This window comes from Mustelus asterias, chromosome 9 (genome assembly GCF_964213995.1).
Source record: "Mustelus asterias chromosome 9, sMusAst1.hap1.1, whole genome shotgun sequence".
Classification (NCBI taxonomy): domain Eukaryota; kingdom Metazoa; phylum Chordata; class Chondrichthyes; order Carcharhiniformes; family Triakidae; genus Mustelus; species Mustelus asterias.
The window spans coordinates 34,694,823-34,720,564 of record NC_135809.1 but is presented as its reverse complement, the minus strand read 5'-3'; the positions used below and the strand labels follow the sequence as shown (position 1 = coordinate 34,720,564).

Sequence of the window (25,742 nt, the reverse complement as noted above, 5' to 3'; positions counted from 1 at the left end):
TGTCCCCTCATAGGCACAGCAGAAGGGCTGAATGGCCTACCAGCCTGTCCGGTTATTTGATTAGATCACGACTGATCAATGCAGCCATGCCCAGAATTATCCCAAGGTAACCATGTCCTTCTAAGATGTAGAAACATAGGAACAAGAGTAGGCCATTTAGCCCACCAAGCCTGCGCTGCCATTCAATATAATCATGGCTGATTAACCACTTCATTGCCTTTTTCCCACTCTATCCCCATTTTCCTTTGTCATTTGGTATTTAGACATCTGTCAATCTTTGCTTTAAATATAGTCAATGACAGGGCTTCCATAGCCATTTTGAGTAGAGAATTCCAAAGATTCGTGAGTCTCTGACTAAAAATATTCATCTCCTTTAAGTCTGAAGTGGCCTCCCCCCGGCAATTTTGAAAATCCCCTGGTCTAGACTCCCCCAACAGGGAACAAGGGAAACATCTTTCCTGCATCTACTCAGTGTGTCCATTAAGTATATTGTAGGTTTCATTGAGATCACCTCTCATTCTGGAGAATACAGGCCCAATTTCCCAATCTCTCTTCATAGAAGTCGTATTATTCCATGTGTGCACAGTACTGAATGGAGTATGTATATATTTCCTTTAGTAGTGAATGGAATGGAGTCTGACCAAGGCTTTAAACAACACCATAATTTCCCCCCACTTTTACGACAGTCCCTTTGTGAAAAAGGTCAACATTCCAAGCCTTCAGCAACACAAAAGAAAAATACTGCAAATTTAGCTTTTTTGTTCTTGGGGTTTGAGTGTTGCTGTAGAGCCAACATTCATTGCCCATCCTTAATTGCCTTGAACAGGTGGTAAGTTATAATGCTGCGGTACAAGTGGCGTAGATACACTCGCAGCTACTGGGGAGGGAGTCCCTGGACCCAGTAACAGTGCAGGGATGATGTAATGCTTCCAAGTCAGCAAAGTATGGATGTGGAAAGGAACTTGTAGGTGCTGGTGTTCATGCGCATCTGATTCCCTTCATCTAGATGGCAAAGGTTTTGGGTTTGGAAGATGCTGCCTTGATGAGTGCTACAGTGCATCTTGTAGATGGCACACACTGCTGCCAATGCATGTTGGTGGTGGAGGGAATGGATGTTTAAAGTGGTGGATGGGGTGCTGATCAAGTGGTCTTGAAAGGTGTCAGGCTTCTTGAATATTGTTGGAGCTACACCTATCCAAGCAAGGATGGAGAGGCAGCGACATAGCAGAATTGTCACTGGGCTAGTAATCCAGCTAATGTTCTGAGAACTTCAGTTCGAATCCCTCCACAGCAGAGGGTGAAATTTGAATCCAATAGAATCTGAAATTAAAAGTCCAGTGATGACTATGAAACCATTGTCAATTGTTGTAAAAGAAAATCCATCTGGTTCACTAATGCCTTTCGGGAAGGAAGTCTGTCATCTTTACCTGGTGATTCCAGATCCACAGCAATGTGTTTGATTCTTAACTGCCCTCTGAAATGGCCTAGCAAGTCATTCTGTTCAAGGAGAAATTGGGAATGGGCAATAAATGCCGGCCCAGCCAACAGCATCCACATCCCATCAATTAATGAAAAAAAGGTGCTTTGAATTCCATCACACTCCTTGTAGCGGGTGGACAGGTTCTGGGGAGTCGAGAGGCAAATTATTTGCCACAGAATTCCCAGCTTCTAACCTGCTCTTGTAGCCAGTGTATTTATATGGCTGGTCCAGTTGAGTTTCCTTTTTGATTTGATTTATTATTGTCACACTGTGTTATAGTACACAGTGAAAAGTATTGTTTCTTGTGCGCTATACAGACAAAGCATACCATACCATAGCGAAGGAAAGAAGAGGATGCAGAATGTATTGTTACAGTCATAGTTAGGGTGTAGCGAAAGATCAACTTAGTGCGAGGTAGGTCCATTCAAAGGTCTGATGGCAGTAGGGAAGAAGCTATTTTTGAGTCGGTTGGTACGTGACCTCTTGTACGGTCACCCTGGTGATTTGGTGATGGGCATTCAGAAATTGCAAATATCTTGTACATCAAAGGGAGGTGGTTGATTTCTCTCTTATTTTAAGCCATTGCCTGACACTGGTGTGTAATCAATGTATCATTTATCAGCCCAGGCGTGAATGTTGTTCAAGCTTTGCAGCATGCGGACGCTGACACCTTCATTATCTGAGGATTTTGAATGGCATCAAACACTTGTATGTGCATCAGTGAACATCCTCACTTTTAACCTTCTGTTGGAGGAAAGGTTGTTGATGAAGCAGCTGAAGATGGATGGGGATAAGCTACTGACCACATTCATTCAATGCCCATTGAGTGCCACAGCTACTTTGACTAAACTTCCTTCCACCCCACTTCTTTCAGATTCTCTGTAAATGTTCTGACGTGTCATCTTCCAAGTGGTTTGCTAACAGATTCTTTTAAAAATGCATGTTTTTTTTATCCGTGGGACATGGCATTGCTGACTGGGCAGCATTTATTGCCCATCTCTAATTGCCCTTGAACGGAGTGGCTTGCTAGGCCATTTCAGAGGGCAGTTGAGAGTCAACCCTATTGCTATGGCTCTGGGGATCACATGTAGGTCAGACCAGCTAAGGTGGCAGATTTCTTTCCCTAAAGGACATTAGTGAACTAGATGGGTTTTTTCGACAATGGTTTCATGCTCATCAGTAGATTCTTAATTCCAGATATTTTTATTAATTCACATTCTACCATCTACCGTGGTTGGATTCGAACCTGATTCCCCAGAACATTAGCTGAATTTGTGGATTAATAGGCTAGCAATAATACCAATAGCCATCACCTCCCCTTAGCAGTTCTGTTAATTCTTTGCTAGCTTTTGTGTCTTGTTTTACCATTGTTATGTCTGCAAGAAATATGTGGCAAATTGAAAGCACTGGGACAGGAGGAAATATTATGACCTGTAGGAGAAGTCTGATCAAGATGCAGTCGTGTGTGGCCATTATGCAGCCTTCATTTCCAGAGCAGCTCAGTTGTATATTTCTCCATGCTGCAACTCAGCCAAAGCACCACAAGGAATTACTGAGGGACAGTCACCCAGATCCTACTTGGCGAGGGGCATCCCTCAACATTAGGATTTAAACTTTACGTTGGGCTCTGCAAGGGGTGGCCCAATAAAGGGGGCAACATGGTCACTTGCTTCATTTCTTTTTAGGCATCAGCTATTTAGCTTTCATTTAAAAATGTTTCAGTATTTTTTTGTCACAAGTAAGCTTATATCAACACTGCAAATGAAGTTACCGTGAAAATTTCAGTCAGCAACTTGTATTGAAGAGTTTGATTTAAAATTTTCTAGATTATATTGCAGCTTTTGGATCTCTTGAAGTATGTGTGAGTTTAAAAATGCTATCAATTAATCCATGTTTAATCTCTTTTCTTTGCAAATTGACAGGACTTGGTTCCCACTGACTGTACATTGACGTCACCATATTCTCAGAACTATCTAAGACTTTGTTACTCTGCAGCTAATGTGTGCCCAGCCATTGTCAAACAAGTGCCCAAGAATTTGTAAGTCAGTATGGTTTGGCGTCACAGTGAATCGTTTTTATTGTTGCTCTTGACAATACTTACAAACCACAGGGGCTTATTGCAAGAGTCCAAGTGCACTTTCTCAAGTACCTGGAATGTCATAATTGACATAAAAGTTGCCCTAGCAAAAGGGCTGAAGAGCCCGGCTCCGTTCCACACAGACACCGTGGAAGAGTGCCATGACAGGTGCTGTACTGACCTACCTGTAACAGGTAAGCAATGACTTCAAACAGTAATTGCTATGATTGTATAATATATCAATTTCTACAGGTGAAGCAAACGTCTATATTTTACGCTGGGGTATACATGGCCTTGGACGGAAGCCTGCCCTCGCCCCAATTGAGACCATTAAGTGACCAATTAATGGACACTGACCATTTACTGCCTTGCCACAATTTTAAGGTTGGTGGGCAGATTGAGGCTTTGTTGGGGGGAACTCGAAATAAAGTTAGATCTCAGGTAGGTGGGGTGGGGGGTGGACTTCCATTATAAGACCCCTTCTGATTGGGGATTGACTCCCAAAGAACAGTACAGCACAGGAAACAGGCCCTTCGGCCCTCCAAGCCTGTGCCGCTCCTTGGTCCAACAAGACCAATCGTTTGTATCCCTCCATTCCCAGGCTGCTCATGTGACTATCCAGGTAAGTCTTAAACGATGTCAGCGTGCCTGCCTCCACCACCCTACTTGGCAGCGCATTCCAGGCCCCCACCACCCTCTGTGTAAAAAACGTCCCTCTGATATCTGAGTTATACTTCGCCCCTCTCACCTTGAGCCCGTGACCCCTCGTGAACGTCACTTCTGATCTGGGAAAAAGATTCCCACCGTTCACCCTATCTATCCCCTTCATAATCTTGTACACCTCTATTAGATCTTCCCTCGTTCTCCGTCTTTCCAGGGCGAACAACCCCAGTTTACCCAATCTCTCCTCATAGCCAAGACCCTCCATACCAGGCAACATCCTGGTAAACCTTCTCTGCACTCTCTCTAACGCCTCCACGTCCTTCTGGTAGTGCGGCGACCAGAACTGGACGCAGTACTCCAAATGTGGCCTAACCAGCGTTCTATACAGCTGCATCATCAGACTCCAGCTTTTATACTCTATACCCTGTCCTATAAAGGCAAGCATACCATATGCTTTCTTCACCACCTTCTCCACCTGTGTTGCCACCTTCAAGGATTTGTGGACTTGCACACCTAGGTCCCTCTGTGTTTCTATACTCCTGATGACTCTGCCATTTATTGTATAACTCCTCCCTACATTATTTCTTCCAAAATGCATCACTTCGCATTTATCCGGATTAAACTCCATCTGCCACCTCTCCGCCCAATTTTCCAATCTATCTATATCCTGCTGTATTGCCCGACAATGCTCTTTGCTATCCGCAAGTCCAGCCATCTTCGTGTCATCCGCAAACTTGCTGATTACACCAGTTACACCTTCTTCCAAATCATTTATATATATCACAAATAGCAGAGGTCCCAGTACAGAGCCCTGCGGAACACCACTGGTCACAGACCTCCAGCCGGAAAAAGACCCTTCGACCACTACCCTCTGTCTCCTATGGCCAAGACAGTTCTCCACCCATCTAGCCACCTCCCCCTGTATCCCATGAGCCTTAACCTTCTTAACCAACCTGCCATGTGGGACTTTGTCAAATGCCTTACTGAAATCCATATAGACGACATCCACGGCCCTTCCTTCATCGACCATTTTTGTCACTTCCTCAAAGAACTCCACCAAATTTGTAAGGCACGACCTCCCTCTTACAAAACCATGCTGTCTGTCACTAATGAGATTGCTCCGTTCTAAATGCACATACATCCTGTCTCTAAGAATCCTCTCCAACAACTTCCCTACCACGGACGTCAAGCTCACCGGCCTATAATTTCCTGGGTTATGCCTGCTACCCTTCTTAAACAACGGGACCACATTCGCTATCCTCCAATCCTCAGGGACCTCACTCGTGTCCAAAGAAGCGACAAAGATTTCCGTCAGAGGCCCAGCAATTTCATCTCTCGTCTCCCTGAGCAGTCGAGGATAGATGCCATCAGGCCCTGGGGCTTTGTCAGTTTTAATGTTCCCTAAAAAACCTAACACTTCCTCTCTTGTAATGGAGATTTTCTCTAACGGGTCAACACCTCCCTCCGAGACACTCCCGGTTAACATGCCCCTCTCCTTCATGAATACCGATGCAAAGTATTCATTTAGGATCTCCCCTATTCCCTTGGGTTCTAAGCATAATTCCCCTCCTTTGTCCCTGAGAGGTCCGATTTTCTCCCTGACAACTCTTTTGTTCCTAACGTATGAATAAAATGCCTTGGGATTCTCCTTAATCCTGCCTGCCAAGAACATCTCGTGACCTCTTTTTGCCCTTCTAACTCCCCGTTTGAGTTCTTTCCTACTCTCTCTGTATTCCTCCCTTGTGGCTTGGTGACCTCTATTGCTCCCCCTCCCCCCAACCAGGCCATCCATACCCTCCCCGTCCTGGGGCCCCTTACAGTTTATCTGGGTTTCTGGTTCCCAGGACTTGGCCTTGGGCAACTCCCTGCAGTTCCTCTTTCAGCCACTGCAGCACTGTTGCTGCAGGAACTGGAGAGTTGCCGGCCAATCCAATTGGCTGACAGCTCTTCATGGTGGGGCTTCCTTCAGATTGTGGGGTGTAAGTCATGCCTAATGCTAATCAACGCTCATTGGAGTGTAAATAGGCAGCAGGGCAGTTGGAGTCGGTGAGAACGTGTTCCCTGCCACCATCCGAAAAATTCAGGCCCTTGTGTTTGAAGAGCAGTAAGGTGAAAAAATCGACCCAAACAACTTCTGGTTTGCTAAGAAAAGTTGAAAACTGTAATAGACGGCAGCTGACCTCAATTCGAGACTGGCGTCTGTCCTGGTTTGGAATTTGCTGCCATGGGTGTTCATGTTCTGAATAGGCTAATTCTTGACCTGCAGATCTTTGGCACATGGGGCAGGATGTCCCATGAGGTGTTGGCATCCAAGGGGCAGGATTTGCCTTTTTTCCCCTTCTGTCACCGCTCTGCCTCATCATTTTAGACATTGTGACTCAAAATTTGAAGCAGCTTGATGGACAAGTTATTGGCATTCTGAACTTGTGGTAGCAAGCTCCTCCCAGTTATTAATGTCAGTGCTATCGCATCTCAAGGAGAGCTTCAGAGTGACTTTGAAAATTTTTATTTTATCTTCCCTTGGGGAGTTGATAAAACAAGACTTGCTGGGGGCGATGCTTTTCGACTTTTGGACACATTGTCCAACGTATCGAATAAAAGCAAAATGCTGCAGATGCTGGTGATCTGAAATACAATCAAAATGCTGGAAAAACTCCGGTCTGGTAGCATCTGTGAAGCGAGGAACGGTTAACGTTTTAAGTCCAATGTGACTCCTTCTGAACTTAGTGTACTGAAGTTGATTTTGCAGGAGATTTGCCTGAATGCTTGTGGAGCTGGTTTCATGAAGGGCATTAGCATTTGCTCGATGGTCCTCCTGCGCTGAGAGGTATTGCTGATGGAAATTCTTGAGCAGTTTGTTTTGCAGATACACAGTCCAGGCCTCATTTCAGTACAGAAGTGCGGTGATATCAACTCTCTGCACACTCGGGCTTTTGTTTACCATAGTTAATGGAAAGCTAAGCTTGTGCAGCTGATCAGGTGTTGGACCTCCTTGTCAATTCTGGTCTTTTCATAGAAATCATAGAAACCCAACAGTGCAGAAGGAGGCCATTCGGCCCATCGAGTCTGCACCGACCCAGGTGCAGAATCCCACCCAGGCCCTACCCCCACATATTTACCCGCTAATCCCACTAACCTACGCATCACAGGACTCTAAGGAGCAATTTTTAACCTGGCCAATCAACCTAACCCGCACATCTTTGGACTGTGGGAGGAAACCGGAGCACCCGGAGGAAACCCACGCAGACACGAGGAGAATGTGCAAACTCCACACAGACAGTGACCCGAGCCGGGAATCGAACCCGGGACCCTGGAGCTGTGAAGCAGCAGTGCTAACCACTGTGCTACCGTGCCGCTACCATACCGTGAGAGAGGTGGCTGCTAAAGTATGGGAAGTCCTTGCTATGCTGCAGCCATGCAACAGTATGAGTTAAAATCAAACTTACCTTTACACTCTAGGAATCAGCAATCTAATTTACACCACCAGAAACCAGAGTAACTTGGACCAAGAGCTGATGATTGACTTGCATTTATATAGCGCTTTTAATGTAGCAAACTATCCCGAGGCGCTTTGTGAGAGTTTAATTCTACAAAAAAATTAAATCTCACCAAAAACACCATTAGGACAGGGTTTTGGAAAGCTTGCTCAGGATGATGTGCTTTAGGGAGGAAAAAGAGAGAGATGGAGAGGTTTAGGGAAAAAATTCCGGAGCGTAGGAAGTGAGTAGCTGAAAACAATGATCACTATTGGTGTAGTGAAAGAAATCGGAGATGGACAAGACATGAGTTTCATTGTACTGTTTACTAGGAAGAATAGAAAAATACTATTTAAATAGAGAGGAATTGTCTGGGAATTCTTGTACATTCATTACAAAACGTTAGTGTGCACGTATAGCAAGTGATATTAGGAAGACAAATGGAATGTTGTTGTTCATCGCAAGGAGAATCAAATATTCAAGTTGGAAAGTTTTACTGCAGCTGTACAGGGTCTTAGTGAGATCACATCCATGTACAGTTTTTGGACTCCTAATTGGAGAAAGGATATTGTTGTATTAGGAGCAGTTCAGAGAAGATTCACTTGGCTCATTTCTGGGATGAAGGGCTTTTCTCATGAAGAAATTATGCCCATAACCCATTAGAGTTTAGATGAATTTAATGTGATCTTATTGAAGATTATAAGATCCCAAGGTGACCTGATAGGATGGATGCTGAGAGGATGTTTCCCCTTATGGGAGAGACTAGAACTAGGGGGGGGGACACGGTCTCAGAATAAGAGGTCTCTCTTTTAAGACAGAGATGAGGAAAAGGGCCAAATGTCCTGCTTGTGCAGCAAGGTCCCATGTATCGATGTAACAACAGTCTCCCACATCCTCCCTGCTTCTCCATAAGTATCGGAGCCAGAGCATAGAGGATTCAGGCATTACTATGGGACAGCTGTATTTTTGTTGAGGCAAATTGAATTGAAATGGTTCAACTTGCATTGATTGATGCTTACAGAGCACACTGGAGACATGGCAATGAGGCATTCCAGATGATTCATTATCCAGCTGCCAAAATACCACGATTTACTTCTGCTGAAACAATTTGCCCAACCTGTTGGCAGCTTCTCGCACCATATCACATTGGTTCCTGTGGATGCTATGTCTTTAATTTGGAACTGCTTGCAGAGAGGAACAAAGGTAGAGTTGCTACTTCAGCGGACAGAGTATAGACTTGACCAGAAGAGAGGTAGTCCAGTTATATTTCTTTCAAGGATTAAGTGGAGAAGATGCAAGTGTATTTAGCAAAAGGGCACCAAATATCCCTGAAGGTGGCTATGTTTCTAAGTGATTTCTGCTGTAGTGTGGCACATAGGATTGTACTTTTGAGGTGTTTTACTGAAAAATCAGCTGAGGTTCTGGTCGCTGATCCTACTAGCTAATTTCTCTTGGACTGTAAATATTTCCCACTTGGAGATTTGGAGCATATACTGGAGCAGTGATCTCTTGTCCAGGCTTTGGTTTCCATTCTGAACTGAGCTGATTTGGTGGAGGTGAATACTGCTACTGGGTCACAGTCTCCCTTCCATAGGCAGTGTGTGGCACAGCGGTTAGCACTGACCGTGTGGAGATTGCACATTCTCCCCGTGTCTGTGTGGGTTTCCTCCGGGTGTTCCAATTTCCTCCCACAGTCCAAAGATGTGCAGGTTAGGTGGATTAGCTGTGGTAAATTGCCCCCCATTAGCGCAGGGGGACTAGCTAGGGTAAATGCATGAGGTTATGGAGGTAGGGCCTGGGGTGGGATTGTGGTTGGTGCAGACTCGATGGGCCGATTGGCCTCCTTCTGCACTGTAGGATTCTATGATTCTAAATGGAGAGGCATCTGCTTTTTTGTGGGTGCTTTCTTTAGGCTAGGGTTTCTCAATCGTTTTTGCTTCTGCCGCTCCCATGTTTCAAAACTTCCGCAGACTACCCACAACACATCACAAGTACTTTTTCTGTAGAAAAATTATCAATACAATTAAAAAGACATCTGTTGCTTTCATTTTACTTAAGATTTGATTCCATTCCTACAATCTTCCCTCTTCTGGGGCTCAACTTCTCTCTTTCACACTCTCCTACTGACCAGAGACATCTCAAAAAAATTATCCCCTCAATTTGCAAGTTCTTTGCACTTTAAGCAAGCATAATACTGAAAAGAAAATACACAAATCGTATAAATATGGTACTGGGTACTTACAATTCCCAGTGGTATTCTAGACAGTAACTCAATTGCAACTTTCCCATTCTTGTAAATTAACTCATGGAATTACAAAATTATGATATATCTTGCTAATAATCTGCTTTAATGATTTAGGTTAATATAATTCGGCTGCACAGGAATTATAACAAACCTTAACTGTGTTGATTGTGTTTTTCTGTTCAAGTTGCACAAGCATTGACCCAAAGGTGCATAAATACTTCTCCAAACATTTGGGCTTTTGTGCAGTGGCTGTAACCATCCGCCACAGGCTTGGCTCTTACCAGCTGCTGTTTTACCAGCAACATAGAGCAGACATTTTATAATTGAGGACAAGATTTGCTGAATTCCTTCCTTCCTCCCTCCCATTGTGGGATCTTCCTTTCTGTGCTACATGCGAAATCTGTTGTTGCTGCTGCTTTGCTCATGGACCATGCTTTTACTCTCTCTCTCTCTCTCTCTCTCTGCATACTTCTACCTAAAGTTGTGCAAACACAGAAAGACCCCGACAAGACATCTTAGCTACTGCTTGTCCCAATTCTGATTGGTCTTTGTCCCAATTCTGATTGGTCTGCTATCGCATTTTGTTTAATTTTTGGTGGACTCCTTGAAAGCGGCTCACAAACCCTTGTTTTAGAGTTTTGTATCTGGTTTGTTTGGCATTACTGTTCTTTTTCATATAGGAATGGCAGATGGAATTTAATTTAGACAAATTCGAGGTGCTAGGGGATTTTCACAGTAACTTCATTGCAATTTGAATGTAAGCCTACTTGTATCTAATAAATATACTTTACTTTTGATACATTTTGGTAGATTGAACCAGGGCAGAATTTACTCAGTTAATAGTAGGGTGTTGGGGAGAGTTACAAAGAGATCTAGGGGTACATGTTCATAGCTCCTTGAAAGTGGAGTCACAGATGGACAGAGTGGTGAAGAAGGCATTCGACATGCTTAGTTTCATTGGTCAGAACATTGAATACAGGAGTTGAGACGTCCTGTTGAAGTTGTACAAGACATCGGTAAGGCCACGCTTAGAATATTGTGTGCAGTTCTGATCACCCTATTATAGAAAGAATATTATTAAACCAGAAAGAGTGCAGAAAAGATTTACTAGGATGCTTGAGTTATAAGGAGAGGCTGGATAGACGGGGACTTTTTTTCCTGGAGCTTAGGAGACTTGGGGGTGATCTTATAGCGATCTATAAAATAACGAGGAGCATAGATGAAGTAGATAGTCAACATATTTTCCCAAAGGTAGGGGAGTCTAAAACTAGAGGGCATAGGTTTAAGGTGAGAGGGGAGAGGTACAAAAAGGTCCAGAGGGGCAATTTTTTCACACAGAGGGTGGTGAGTGTCTGGAACAAGCTGCCAGAGGCATTAGTAGAGGCGGGTACAATTTTGTCTTTTAAAAAGCATTTAGACAGTTACATGAGTAAGATGGGTATAGAGGGATATGGGTCAAATGTGGGCAATTGGGACTAGCTTAGTAGTAAAAAAAGGGTGGCAGAGACAAGTTGGGCCGAAGGGCCTGTTTCCATGCTGTAAACCTGTGACTCTATGATAATGGCACAGTACTGGCAAGCTGTTGGTGGCAGAAACCTTAGTTGAAAATTCAGTAGCTTTGCAGATTTCTCCAAGAAATCACTGGAGAACAAAAACTGTGCTGATGGATTCAGATTTATCCACCACATAACCTCTCGATCTTTTTCCTGAGCAACACACCATATCACTCTTCCATTTAATACATATTTCCTAGCTCGTTTCTTCGTTATTTGACTTTGGAAGTTTTCCTTCTTCATAAATACAGACTTCGAAATAACCTCTTAATATTTCTGCTTTGTCTTTTGTCCTTGGATCCACTACAACTTGAATTGGAATAGCACATTCAGTCTTAATTATAGATATACAGAAGATTAAAAAGAAACTCCTATCAATTTTGGATTATACCCAGTTCTGATATTTAATATTCAACAGTACTGGCTAGGGTAAATGCATGGGGTTATGGGGACAGGGCCTGGGTGGGATTATAGTCGATGCGGACTTGGTGGGCCGAATGGCCTCCTTCTGCACTGTAGGGATTCTATGATTCTACTGATGTAATGAGTTAGTCTAAAAAGGTCAGATCTGTATTAACTTAGAACAGACCAGTGATTGAAACTGGGGCAATTATTGGTTCAGTTTCAATGCCTCTGCCTTTCTGGAGTAGTGAGGGAGTAATGTACAAGTTGATGGGACATTAAACGGAGGCAACCTCTTCAGAAGTACACTTTCTTGCTCAACATTATTCCCTCACCAAAAAGGTATGGTACAAAATAATTTAAGTGTCATAATTTTTTGTTTGAATAACCTTGCTGCGTTATGTTTGCCTACTTAGTACACATTAAAAATAAATAAATGAGCTGTGAAGGACTTTGGAATATGTCCTGGAGGTGTGACAAGGCAAGGTTCTTTCTTATATCGTTATTCTTTGAGTTTGAAGGGATCTGAGACCTGAATTAATATAGCTGGAAAAAGAAACATGTTGAAGCTTTTTGTTTTGCACTGTCAGGACACTTCACAATAATACAGTATAAATTGTTGTTTTCCCCTTATATCAGTATGAGAAGAAAGTGCTGATTGGTTGGCAGTAGACTCTGATTCATTGAGCCGTTGCCTTGGAGAATGTACCAGCTGACTGTTAACTGCCAAGCATTGTTTGAAATTTAAACCAGACAGTTTGAGCCTGATTGGTTAAGGCATTGCCTTGAGGAATGAGTCAATGAATGGTGTCACTTATTTTGTTTAGTTGAAACAGGCACAATGTGTGTACATGTTCTTTTTGTCTGCAAAGATCAGGGCCCTCTAGCTCAACAGTTCTGGATAGACATTAGCCTGGAATTGCCTTGTTGATTGCAGTGTTGTTTCACCTTTTTAAGATTAGTGTTTTATCCACTGGTGGTTTTTAGAGGGAGATGCACAAAAATTTCCTGACTGATCATTTGCACATCAATTAGCATAGGTACAGATGTAAAGCACCAAACTAGCAAGTAACTTCCCTACAGACCAAAAAGATAAAGCAGGAGAATGAATTGCTCTGTAGAGAGCCAGAATGAACTCGATGGATCAAATGGTCTACTTGTGTGCCGTAATGACTCTATGAATAGCTCTTAGATGATAGTTCAGCCTGTCCTTTTAAGCATCAGACTGGAGAACGAGCAGGCTGAACAAGAACCTCGCTTGGCTCTTTCACTTCACTCTCAAGTGGCTGCAATGGCTGAACAATATTTCTATTATACCAGTACAAAAATCATACGCACTCAAACATCATCTGGATCCAGAGGGCAGCAGCGCGTGGCACCAGGCCAAGAGGAGAAGAACACACAACTTCAATCATTCAGACATTCAAACTATCCTTCGGGACATGGCTGAACAGCCAGTTTCCTGGGCGTGGGTGCCACCGAGTTTCTTTGTAAGCTGATACATTTTAGCTGTGTGCTTTGTGAAAATGTAAATATACCATCCTGGAATTTCTGCTTGGTTGTACTTTTATTTGGGGGAGGGTGTAATTTGGTTGAAATTGCTGCAAAGGATTGTGGAATTTTAAGCACCAATTGCAGTCAGTGCTGCAGGAGTCTCCATATCTTTTGCGTTAGTTAAAAAACACATTGTGCTGGAAGCCAGGTCACAGCAGCAGGAGGAATTCATCTCCACTGGGGTTTCCACTAATTGTGCTCGTTTGTGGGCCTTTAAGAAGGCTCTAAAGATCAAATTAATGTGCTAAGAAACTGACTGTATTCCAGTGATTCTATATTTTTAGTCATTTAAAATCAGATTACTCTCAGATGATGGATTGACACTGTGGCTAAAATGCTTTTTTTAAATGATTAAACCCATTTTCAGGTGTGTAATTGAACATCAGTTCGATGCCACCCTTAAATATATCAAGAAATATTATCTTTAAAGTAAATTAGAAGTTTTAAAATGCACTCATTGAACTCCAGTTGAAATCTTGGAAGAGTTCTGGCTTGAACACATGTTCTAAGTTTTTAAGTTCATTTATTAGTGTCACAAGTAGGCTTACATTAACACTGCAATGTAGTTACTGTGAAAATCTCCTAGTCACCACACCCTGGTGCCTGTTCGGGTTACACTGAGGGAGAATTTAGCATGGCCAATGCACCTAACCAGCACGTCTTTTGGACTGTGGGAGGAAACCGGAGCACCCGGAGGAAACCCACGCAGACATGGGGGGAGAACGTGCAAACTTCGCATAGACAGTGACCCAAGCTGGGAGTCAAACCCGGGTCCCTGGTGCTGTGAGGCAGCAGTACTAACCACTGTGTTACCATGTCCTGTCTGCTCTGCTCAATATTAATTGGCAATCCAACAAAGAAGATCCCACAAATAGGTCTGTGATTCTTTTTGAAGGACTGGGAGTGGCAGTATTGTTCCTCCTGACCCCACAAATAATAGGTTGCTGCCAGCTCAGACATGCTAGCCCCACTCCACCATAGGACATACCTGAAGCTAATGTCAGTGTTCCAGCTGTTCGTCATTCTACGCTCAACAGTGGAAAACTGCATTGAGACTCGCATAGTTCACTGGTCAGATTCAAATGATGCCTTGGACTCGAAAGCTATCCAGACTTTTTTGCTGACGCACTTGGCTAGTTGCTTGTACAAGTCAAAATCTGCCATAATAATTCCTGTGCCTCCAGTGTAATTTTCATCTCGTGCTGCTTCAGATGGTAGATATCGGGAGGTTTTGTGGCAGAGTGATCTGGACCAGAAGCTTTGGGTTTGAGTCCAATGCTAGGACTTGTTAGCCATGGAAAGAGTGTTAATAACACGGTTCAATGAGCTGATATACAGCTCAGGAATCCTTCTATTACTTCCACCCAAAGGGAAAAAAGTGGGTGTGAAGAAACAATAAGAAAAAAAGTAAATATTTCTTTTTGTTAAAAAATGTAACCTCAGAAAATGCAAGTTCTTTACAAACGCTTGGTTTAATATTCTACCACAGGTTTTATTTGTTCTGCTAACCTTAATAAAACAGTACTGTAGATTTTCTTAATGTGGATGCCTGGTGAACTAAACATTACTCATTCTGTTTTGTTTGGAAGGAGAAAATCGGTGCAATTTTATGACATTTAATCCAAGACAGAAGAATTCATTTCCAAATTGCTACCTTTTTTATTGTCCAACTGAGGATGCTTGCCCATTGATAGATTCAACAGGATATATAAGCCACGTTGTACAAAGAGGTAACTTTGCCATTTAAGCTAAATTTCACATAAATGTGTTTATTGTATCTGAATAATATATGTCTGATTACAAGCCAATGTAAAAATAATTAATTTAGGGGAGTGTATCTGACCCAGATAAAGTGAATCAAAAATTGTTTAATTACAGCTTTGCCTGACAATGGGCTGGCTTTAAGGAGGAGATAGTTTTGGTACAGTAAAGGTATATTCCCACAAGGGGGAAAAGGTAGGGCAAACAAACCAGAGCTCCTGAATGGTTGAAGAAGGGTGCATGTGACGGATGCCAGGTGGATAACACAATTGAGAACTAGGCTTAATATAGAAAGTGCAGAGGGAGAGTTTAATAAAAAAGTGAGGTATGAGAAGAGACTGGCAGCTAAATCCAAAAAGTGAAGCTGATTAGGAACCTAAAGTTGATTTAGACATGGAGGTAGGTGACATGATTGAGGTACCAAAAGAATACTTTGAATCTGTCTTTACCATTGAAGAAAATGCTGTCAAAGTTATAATGAAAGAAGAGATAATTGAGAAACCCAATGGGCTAAAAATCGATGAAGAGGAGTTATTGGATAAGCTGGCTGTACTTAAAATTGATTAGTCACCAGGACCAGATGAGATACATCCAGGGATACAGAGGGAAATAAGGGTGGGGAGACTGGCTATAATTTTTCATTCTCCATAGAAACTTGGATTGTGCCAGAGGATTGGAGAATTCTATATATTACACCGTAAGCCCAGCGACAACAGGCCTGTCAGTTCAACTTCGATGGTCGGGAAGTTTTAAATGATAACTCAGGACAAAATGAGGAGAATGCAGATGATGTGGTAAATATGGACTTCAAAAGAGCACTTGATAAAGTTCCACGTAGCAAGCTTGTCCGCAAAGTTACAGCTCGTGGAATGAAAGAGACAATAGCAGCATGGATATGAAATTGGCTGAGTGACAGGAAACAGAGAGTAGTGGTGAACAGTTGTTTTTCGGACTGGAGGAAGCCCTATAGTGAAGGGGTTGGTGTTAGGACCCTGCTTTTTCTTGATGTATATCAATGACCTAGACTTGAGCTTTCAAGATACAATTTTCAGTTAACAATTTTAGAGAGTCTAGACAGGCTAGTCATGTGGTTGGATCAATGGCAGATGGAATTTAATGCAGAGAAGTGTGAAGTGATTCATTTTTGGTAGGAGGAATGAGGAGAGATGATATAAAATAGAGGATGCAATTCTAAAGAGGGTGAATGAGCAGAGGGATCTGGAGTATATGAAGGTGGCCAGGCAGGCTAAGAAAGCAAATGGAATCCTGGATTTCATAAAAGGTAGCATTGAGTACAAAGATAAGGAAGTTCTGGTGAAACTTTTATGAATCACTGGTGCAGCCTCAGCTGGAGTTCTGTGTCCAATTCAGGGCACCACACCTCAGGAAGAATGGGAACACATAAAGAGGATGCAGAAAATATTCACAAGAATGGTTCCAGGGATGAGGAACTGGGGTTGCTCTCCTTAGAGAAGGTTGAGAGGAGATTTGATTTAGATGTTCAGAATCACGAGGCTTCTGGATAATGCCAATGGAGAGAAACTGTTCCTCTCGGCAGAAGGGTCAAGAACAAGAGGGCACAGATTTAAGGCGATTGGCAAAATACCCAAAGGTAGCACGATGAAAAATGTTGTAATTCAGTGTGTAGTTAGAAACTGCTGTCTGAGAGTATGGTGGAGGCAGATTCAATTATAGCTTTCAAAAGAGAATTGGGTAATTATCTGAAGGAAATAGAAGTTTGCTGGGCTAAAGGGGAATGGGCAAGGAAATGGGACGAGCAGGGTTGCACTTGCAGAGAGCTGGCATGTATTCGACAAGCCAAGTGACACCCTTCTGTGCTGTAACTATTTTAGGGTTCTCAACCTGTGTCCTTTGAAATTGTTGACTATGCTGTCTTCCTCTCCTCCATTGCCCAACTAACTCAAACTGCCTTCACTTAGTTCTACTTTTACCTAGCCAATCATAGTCAGGGAATCCCCTACAATGCCTTCCTTTCCCTGCTGGAACTGTTCTTTTTCCTCTCCTGTTTCTCATCTACATCCTCTACTTGGCAAAGTCATCCAAGGTCATGCTGCCAGATTCCAAATGTAGGCTTGGGGACGGGACCCAGCTGAAGCCATTGGCATCAGTCCCCACTGCACATCCTCTCCTCAGCCACGGACCCGGGATTCCCTCCTCTCCTTGAAGATGCTGACTCTGGCAGACATCCAGTTCTGTGTTCACTGTCCAGCCTCCGATTCCTTACACAGTTAAGTCTAATCTGTAAGTGTTGTTGGGTTATTCAGACCAAATCTGGATCCTGTTCAAGAAATGACTGCACTGCAAAGTCCAGCAAATCATGAGCAAATGTGGCATGGACGATGAATTAAACTTGATACCTTTTGACCACAAAAATCAATATTGTATTGGGCAGTGTCCTTCTGACTTTGGATCAGGTAATAGGCACATTGTCTGAGCCCTTGCAATGTGTGGTGTCGTAACCTGGGCACAGACTGGGAGTTTTCTATTTCTAATGGAGATGTAATGAGGTCTTAGACCTACACCACGACTTAACCCCTTACCAAATCTGTAGTAGCCAATCTCTCGGGTATTTCTGAGATTAAATAACTAGGCTATTTCAGGCAATATCCAGCTTTCCGCAGGTGCTCACCTAAGATGGGGATGAGAAATTGCGCCATATCAGTAGTTGAGTAGCCAAATAATGGGACAAAATATTACGTCAGCTTTTCTTAATGGTTACAGAGAAGTCTTGAAGTTGTATTTTCCGTGTCACTCTTGAACAAGACAGAAAACTTAAGGCTTTTTATCCCCCCAACCTTGCATGGATTTAAACCCAAACCTCCAGAGCATCAGATGAACCCATTGTATCAGAACCTCAAACCTGTCTCAGCAAAATACAATGTGTGGGTTTTCTATCTGAAAATCACCAATTTCCAGTTACCATATTTCAATATCTTCTGTTTCAGAAATGCACAAATGTTTCTATTCTTTTTGCATACAGATTCAGAAAGCATGGAAGATGAGTCCATGGAAGAAGAATTGTCAGATAAAGGAATTCCTCTGGATCAGCTCAGAAATCTCACATCTAATCTTGCTCCTACCAAAATAACTACCCGTCGGCCAACAACAGTCAGCACTCTTCAAACAACCACAGTTCAATCAAGAACTTCTTCCACCCATACAAAATTTTACACTCTCCCCGTGACCACTAAACCATTAACAATGACAAGGACACCCTCCATTACACTGGCAGCCAACCCCCTCCTAACCGCGCTCTCATTGACTACTGACAAGCCAAAGATCATTCACCCAACCATCCACACAACACCAACCTCTGCCTTCCTAACCAATCTGCTATTGACTACTATCCAGCTAACAAGCACCAATTACCATACTACTCTCTCAGCGACCACTTTACAACCAACAGCAACCAGCACCCTCCCAACCACTCTCCCAGTCACCACCACTCCGACAACAACCACCACTCTTCCAGTCACCACCACTCGGACAACAACCACCACCACTCCAACAACAATGACCACTACTCTCCCAACCACTCTCCCAGTCACCACCACTCGGACAACAACCACCACTCCAACAACAATGACCACTACTCTCCCAACCACTCTCCCAGTCACCACCACTCGGACAACAACCACCACTCCAACAACAATGACCACTACGCTCCCAACCACTCTCCCAGTCACCACCACTCCGACAACAACCACCACTCCAACAACAATGACCACTACTCTCCCAACCACTCTTCTAGCCACCACCACTCGGACAACAACAACCACCACTCGGACAACAACAACCACTCTTCCAGTCACCAGCACTCAGACAATAACAACCACTACTCTTGCAGACACCAACACTCAGAAAAGGACAACCATTCCACTGACCACCACCACCCTTCCAAACATCCAGTTAACTACCACTAATACCTCAACAGCTAAGGTGACACCAAAGATGACGCAACAATCCCCTACATCAAAGATTCCAGTTGCTAAAACACCGTTCATTGGGATTATAACTGTAGTATCGAGTAAAGGAAGAAACAAACTATTGGGAAGTGACATCAAATCAGCAGGAAAAATGGAAGATTCAAAAGTGGAGGTTCAGAGTGGCCTAATTGCTGCTTTATTATTTGGTTTATTATTTCTCATAATAGTTATGATCGTGATAAGTAAACGAATATCAGAGTCATACAATAGAAGGCACTATACCAGAATGGATTACCTAATAAATGGAATGTATATAGATGCATGAAGGAAAGTTTTCCAGAAGAATCGACTTGTTCCATTTATGAACAAACTTGGACGTTCAGGAAAAGCCCAGGATAACAAAAGCGCTTGTTACAGTTTCTACAGTATGTAAATGTGGTTTATATTCTCTTCTGGCTCTGTTCATTGGATGTTGCGAAATGCATATGCAAATCATTTAAGAAGTAAATTAAATAGTTCATGGACTGGATTTAATGCTCCCCACCAGCAGAATGAGGGTGAGGGGCAAGTTTAACCGAGAATGTGGCCCACCTACATTAAACTGCACCCCCCACCCCCCCCCCCTACCGGTCAGAGTAATTATGCCAGTGGTGGGGAGGGGTGTTGGTCAGCCCATTCACCAATGGGCAAATTGGGGCCTTTAAATGACAATTAATTCCCACTTACTTTACCCGATGCAGGAGAGGCCGCCACCAATTGGCATGGTCTTTGTCTTTTGGCTTAACAGTAGTCAGTGAGAGAGTGGTGGAGACTGAGGGCTGCCTCCAACAAATAAACCCTGCCCTCCTAATCTTTTGGCTCTGTCCCCTACCACCCCCTTCACTCACTTGCCAGCACCTCTCAGCTATCCCATCACACTTGCTTGTCTCCAGGAATGCAGCAATGATCCCTGGTGAAGGCCCCAGGGTGCCGTAGAGGCCACTGCTCTCCGTTGCCGCCACTTGTACTGGAAAGCTGGCAACCTCTGGTTGGTTGTTACTGGAGAGCTGGCAGCCTCTGGCCAGCAGTGCTCTGAGGGGGACTTCCTGTTTGAATGAGTGGATGTGCTGTATTCAAAGAACAGTACAGCACAGCAACAGGCCCTTCGGCCCTCTCAGCCTGTGCCAATCACATTTATCTATCTAAACCAACTGCTCATATCTCTCTATTCCCCATTTGTTCATATGCCTATCAAGATAAGTCTTCAATGTGGCTAACATGACTGTCTCAATCACCTCACTTGGCAGTGCATTCTAGGCTCCCACCACCTTCTGTGTAAAAAAAAACTTCCCCCACACATTTCCATTGAACCTTTTCCCCCTTGTCTTGAACTTATGCCCCCTTGTAATTGTCATTTCTGCCCTGAAAAAGCTTCCAACTGTTCACTCTATCTATGCGTCTCATAATTTTGTAAACTTCTGTCATGTAGCCCCTCAGCCTCCATCTTCCAGGGAGAACAATCCCAGTTTATTCAATCTCTCCTCCTAGCTAATACCCTCCATACCAGGCAACATCCTGGTAAACCTTTTCTGTACTCTCTCCAAAGCCTCCACGTCCTTCTGGTAGTGTGGTGACCAGAATTGGACACAGTATTCCAAATGTGGTCTAACCAGTATACAACTGTAACATAATTTGCCAACTTTTATACTCGATGCCCCAGCTGATGAAGGCAAGCATGCCATATGCTTTCTTCACCGCCTTTTCCACCTGTGCTGCCACTTTTAAGGATCTGTGTACCTGGACTCCCAGATCTCTCTGTATGTCTATGCTCCTGATGGTTCTGCCATTTATTTTCTAGATCCCACCTGAATTGGATCTACCAAAATGCATCATCTCGCATTTGTCCGGATTAAATTCCATCTGCCATATTTCCGCCCAATTTTCCAGCCTATCTATATCCTGCTGTATTCTCTGACAATCTTCTTCACTATCCACAATTCCGTCAATCTTAGTATCATCCACAAACTTGCCAATCAGACCAGCTACGTTTTCTTCCAAGTCATTTATATGTATATTACAAACAACAGAGGTCCCAGCACTGATCTCTGCGGAACACCACTAGTTACAGACCTCCATTCAGAAAAACACCCTTCTACCACTACCCTCTGTCTTCTATGGCCAAGCCAGTTTTGAATCCATCTAGCTAATAAATCCCTGATCCGTGAAATTTAATTTTTTGCAGCAGCCTGCAATGAGGGATCTTGTCAAATGCTTTACTAAAGTCCATGTAGACAACTTCCACAGCCCTTCCCTCATCAATCACCTCCTCAAAAACTCAAATTAGTGAGACATGACCTCCCACGTACAAAAATATGCCCTCTGTCTCTAACAAGACCATTCAGTTCCAAATGTGTATAGATCCTATACCTAAGAATCTTCTCCAACAGTTTCACTATCACTGACATCAAGCTCACTGGCCTATAATCACCTGGGTTATCCCTGCTACCCTTCTTAAATAATGGGACAACATTGGCTATCCTCCAATCCTCTGGTACCTCACCAGTGGCCAATGAAGAACCGAAGATTTCCGTTAGAGGCCCAGCAATTTCAGTAATAAGTAATTTCAGTCTCCCTCAGTAATCTGGGATAGATGCCATCTGGCCCTGGGGATTTGTCTACCTCAATGCTTTTTAATTCAGCTAACACTCCTTCCCTCGTAATGATGACTTGTTCTAAAGGGTTTACACACCTCTCCAAGACACCATCAATCAACGTGTCCCTCCTTTGTGAATACCGATGCAAAGTACTCATTAAGGATCTCACCCACTTCCTTTGGTTCTACACATTTCCCTCCTTTGTCCTTAAGTGGACCAACTCTTTCTCTAGCTACCCTCTTGTTCCTGATATATGTATAAAATGCCTTGGGAGTCTCCTTAATTCTGAGTGCCAAGGACATTTTGTGACCCCTTTCTTGCCCTCCTAACTCCCTGTTTGAACTCTTTTCTACTTTCCCTGTATTCTTCAGATGCTTCATCTGTTTTTAATTGCCTAGCCTCGTGTATGCATCCTTTTTCTTTTTGACTAGACTCACAATTTCCCTGGTCATCCACGGTTCCTGAATCCTGCCTTTCCTGTCCTTCCTTTTCACAAGCACATGCCTGTCCTGCACTCCGATCAACTGCTCCTTAAAAGATTCCCACATGCCAAATGTGGATTTACCTTCAAACAGCCTCTCCCAAAAAAAAGCCTCCAAATCCTGCCTAATCTGGTTGTAGTTAGCCTTCCCCCAATTTAGCACCTTAATCCTAGGACGACACTCGTCCTTTTCCATCAGTATCTGAAAACTTACAGAATTGTGGTCACTATTCACCACATGTTCCCCCAATCAACTTTAAAGACCTGGCTGGCCTCATTCCCTAGTACTAGGTCCAGTATAGCCCCCTCTCTAGTCGGACTATCCACATATTGTTCCAAAAATCCTTCCTGGACACACTTAAATTCCTAACCCTCAGCCCGAAGGGATTTCCAGTATTCGGTCTATTAAAAGACCAATTGTTAAATGGCTCTGGGGCGAGGGTTATGATGGAGAACTCGTGATACCTTGTTAATCCAGCCCTATATTTTTGTTTGGTTGCTTCCAACCAGAAGTTCGATGTTTATTGACTCGTATCCGTGTTGTGAAACAATGATCTTCTCTCAGGAATTCAGCTGAGTCTGGATGAATTCAAAACCCTATATTGATACATAATTTATTGAGAAATCCCAGAATTTTTGATAAGAAAGATACTGAACATGTAGACACGACACTCATCTTTTTATTGACCAATCGTATGGTATTTGGCAGAGCACAGGAAATTGTTTAGATATTTACTCCTTTCATCCTACTCAAAGGTTGATAATGCTCAGAACTAATATTGATTAGTCAAGGGAGAAATTAGGTTATAACCCATCTCACCCACTTCTATATATTATGCAGTATGGCTTTTTGAGAATTTGTTGCCACTACTTGTAATCAATGATCAAACTAAATACTCAGCACTTAAATAGAGGACCATTTAGCTCCGTTAACTAGATGCCTTGCTTGTGGTTCAGAGTAATGTTAACAGCAAGGGTTTGATTGACGCCCTGGCTGAGGTACACTGGAACTTGCCTCCTTGCCCTGCCTCTGAGCGTGGAAGGCAATAGCCAACCATACTGAAGAAAATAGCTTAGGATAAAGCTTCACCAGTCAATGGGCCAAGGACCTGTCTTTGAGTGGAGCAGGCACAACTGAATTAATGAAATGAACTGTAGAAATGCGAGTGAATGTACAAACTGATAAAGAACTTGCACAATTGTTTTACTGTAAAAATTAAGAATGATTCTGTCCTTGTATTTTAATTTTAATCATGTCATAATTGTCTTATTACTGAAGCAAAGATGGAAATATTAAAATAAAAACAATTATAGGTAAGGTAACTTAGAAGAGGTAACTATTGTTAAGACATTGGAGTGCAATATAATGGAAAAGCATTTGGCCCATTAAACCTCTTATTCCAACAGACCATGCACAACTGTGTCCACTGAACTCATCCCAGTTTATTTTCCTTCTGATATCAATGACTAAAAGACCAAAAAAAGAGAAAATCCTGGAGTATGAATTTATTGTCCAGTTGGCTGTGACTAATTACATTCCACAGATGATATTTTCATGGCAGGAAGATCACAGAATCTTTTGTTCTGTAATCCCTTTTACCCTCTAAACACCTTCCTGTTGCCCTCGCTTTGTAAAGTTGTTGTTAACTGTTACCTTATCCATCACCGTGAAAGTTCTGGTCCACACTGTGATCACCAGAACGCAATTTGCTTTACTATTTCATGCTACTGATTGTATTGTCCACTCTACTCAACCTGAAACTATACTCCTCAACACTTTTGAGAATCACATGTCTGCCTTGGATTTTAATGGAGTTTGCTACTTCTTAGGCAACTTCTTGGAGTCGAGGATGGCTTGCTTCCACACTGCAAATAAGTTCTCGGGTGACTGAGGAGTCCAATGCGTGGCCTACAGTCTTTGTTACGGGTAGGGCAGATGATGGTTGGAGGAGCAGGTGGGTGGGGGTCCCAGGTTGCCATGCGCTCCTTTTGCTGTTGATGCTTGGCTTCAGCTTGTTCTCGGAAATGAAACTTGAGGTGGGGTTCAGCTCCTTCCTGGATGTTTTTCCTCCACTGAGGGCGGTCTTGGGCCAGAGATTCCCAGATGTCGATGGGGATGTTGCACTTTTTCAAGGAGGCTCTGAGTGTGTCTTTGAAATGTTTCCTCTGCCTTCCTGGGGTTCGCTTGTTGTGTTGAAGCTCCAAGTAGGGTGTTTAGGGAGTCTCATGTTAGGTATGTGGACGATGTGGCCCACCCAGCAGAATGAATCGAGGGTGGTCAATGTTTCGAGGCTGGGGATTGATGCACCATCAATCGAGCAAAGACTAGTTTGTATGCAAGAACAAATGTGCTTTTATTAGCAAAAGACTTGGAGCACACCCATGCCGATGAACTGGTCAAGACTGAGGCAGGGGGGTGGGGAGCAGTCGCCTTTATACCTGGACCGGGGGGGAGGAGTCTCGGGTAGGGCCGGCAGGGATGTGTCCAGGCATGTCACATATACAGGTAATACAGGTTACCACAGGGATGCTGGTCTGAGCTAGAACACTGACACTGGTGCACCTATCCTGCCAATGGATCATGTGGAGACAATGCTGGCGGTATTTATCCAGGGTTTAGAGATGCCTGCATCTTGTACAATGTATGTTTCTTAACAAATAACTATCATATGACCTCCTATGTTTAGTTGCCTTTAAAACTACTTTTAAGCTGCAGGTTAGGTCGGTTACTATCCTTCTCTGTTAGTTTATTGGGGCAGTGTCTCTATTGGCCCTAAAGAAGATCGGGGGAGGAGGTTCACCGAAAGGCTAATGGATTCCCAGACCAAGAGTTTCCTCATCCCCAACTGGGCAAAGCTTTGTCAAACCAATGCACATAATGAGGCCATGTACAGCTCCATTGAACAACGGAGGTAGGTCTATTTAGAAGCGCATGGGGATGGGGCTCACTCATCAAAGATTTTAAGTAATTTATGTCTTCTTATGAAATGGATACGTTTCTGTAGTCTCTCTGGAAGGAATGGATGGGAGGCACACATTACTGCCTGCCTTAAAGCCGCTAGAGGTCCCAAAAATGCCTGGGAACTTTGAAGAGGCGATTGCTTGAGTTGTTCCCTCAATGGTGCAGGTGATACTTACTGTAAATCAGAAGACTGCAAACTTGACCTTGCTGGGAATCACGTGTTGCCTTAACAGCTCCAACAAACTCTTACTGTATTATTTGTCCCTTTTGTTCATCAAAAGACATTATTACAAGTGAAGAACAATGATGGCCAGAAAAATGTAAGGATTCTTTTTGGTGGCTAATGTTATGTGAAGAGCATGTCATTGAGCGTGTGAGAGATTTCCAGAGGGTAGAGGTTTTTGAGTGAAGTCTCTGTTAATCAAGTGATTATTGTTGCTTGGACCATGAATTCCATTTTCACGTAGGAATGGGAGTATTTGAAGACTGATAATTGTGCAGCTGTTTT

The 25,742-nt window shown here is 43.2% G+C and overlaps 1 protein-coding gene across 4 annotated transcripts in view; it reads left to right on the top strand.

The window, feature by feature from the left end:
• LOC144498597 (uncharacterized) overlaps positions 1 to 23,680 on the top strand; it is a 41,999-nt gene extending 18,319 nt beyond the window's left edge. For 2 of the 4 annotated variants that reach the window (XM_078219946.1, XM_078219944.1), the window contains exons 2-3: positions 15,040 to 15,180; positions 18,213 to 23,680. In XM_078219946.1, coding sequence (XP_078076072.1) covers positions 15,060 to 15,180; positions 18,213 to 19,483 — 1,392 coding nt within the window. In that variant the 5' untranslated portion in view covers positions 15,040 to 15,059 and the 3' untranslated portion in view covers positions 19,484 to 23,680. Of the gene's footprint in view, positions 1 to 3,402; positions 3,752 to 13,160; positions 13,387 to 15,039; positions 15,181 to 18,212 lie in introns of those variants that run through there. The other 2 variants (XM_078219943.1, XM_078219945.1) reach the window with 2 other exon arrangements.
• The last annotated feature ends 2,062 nt before the right edge of the window (positions 23,681 to 25,742 follow it).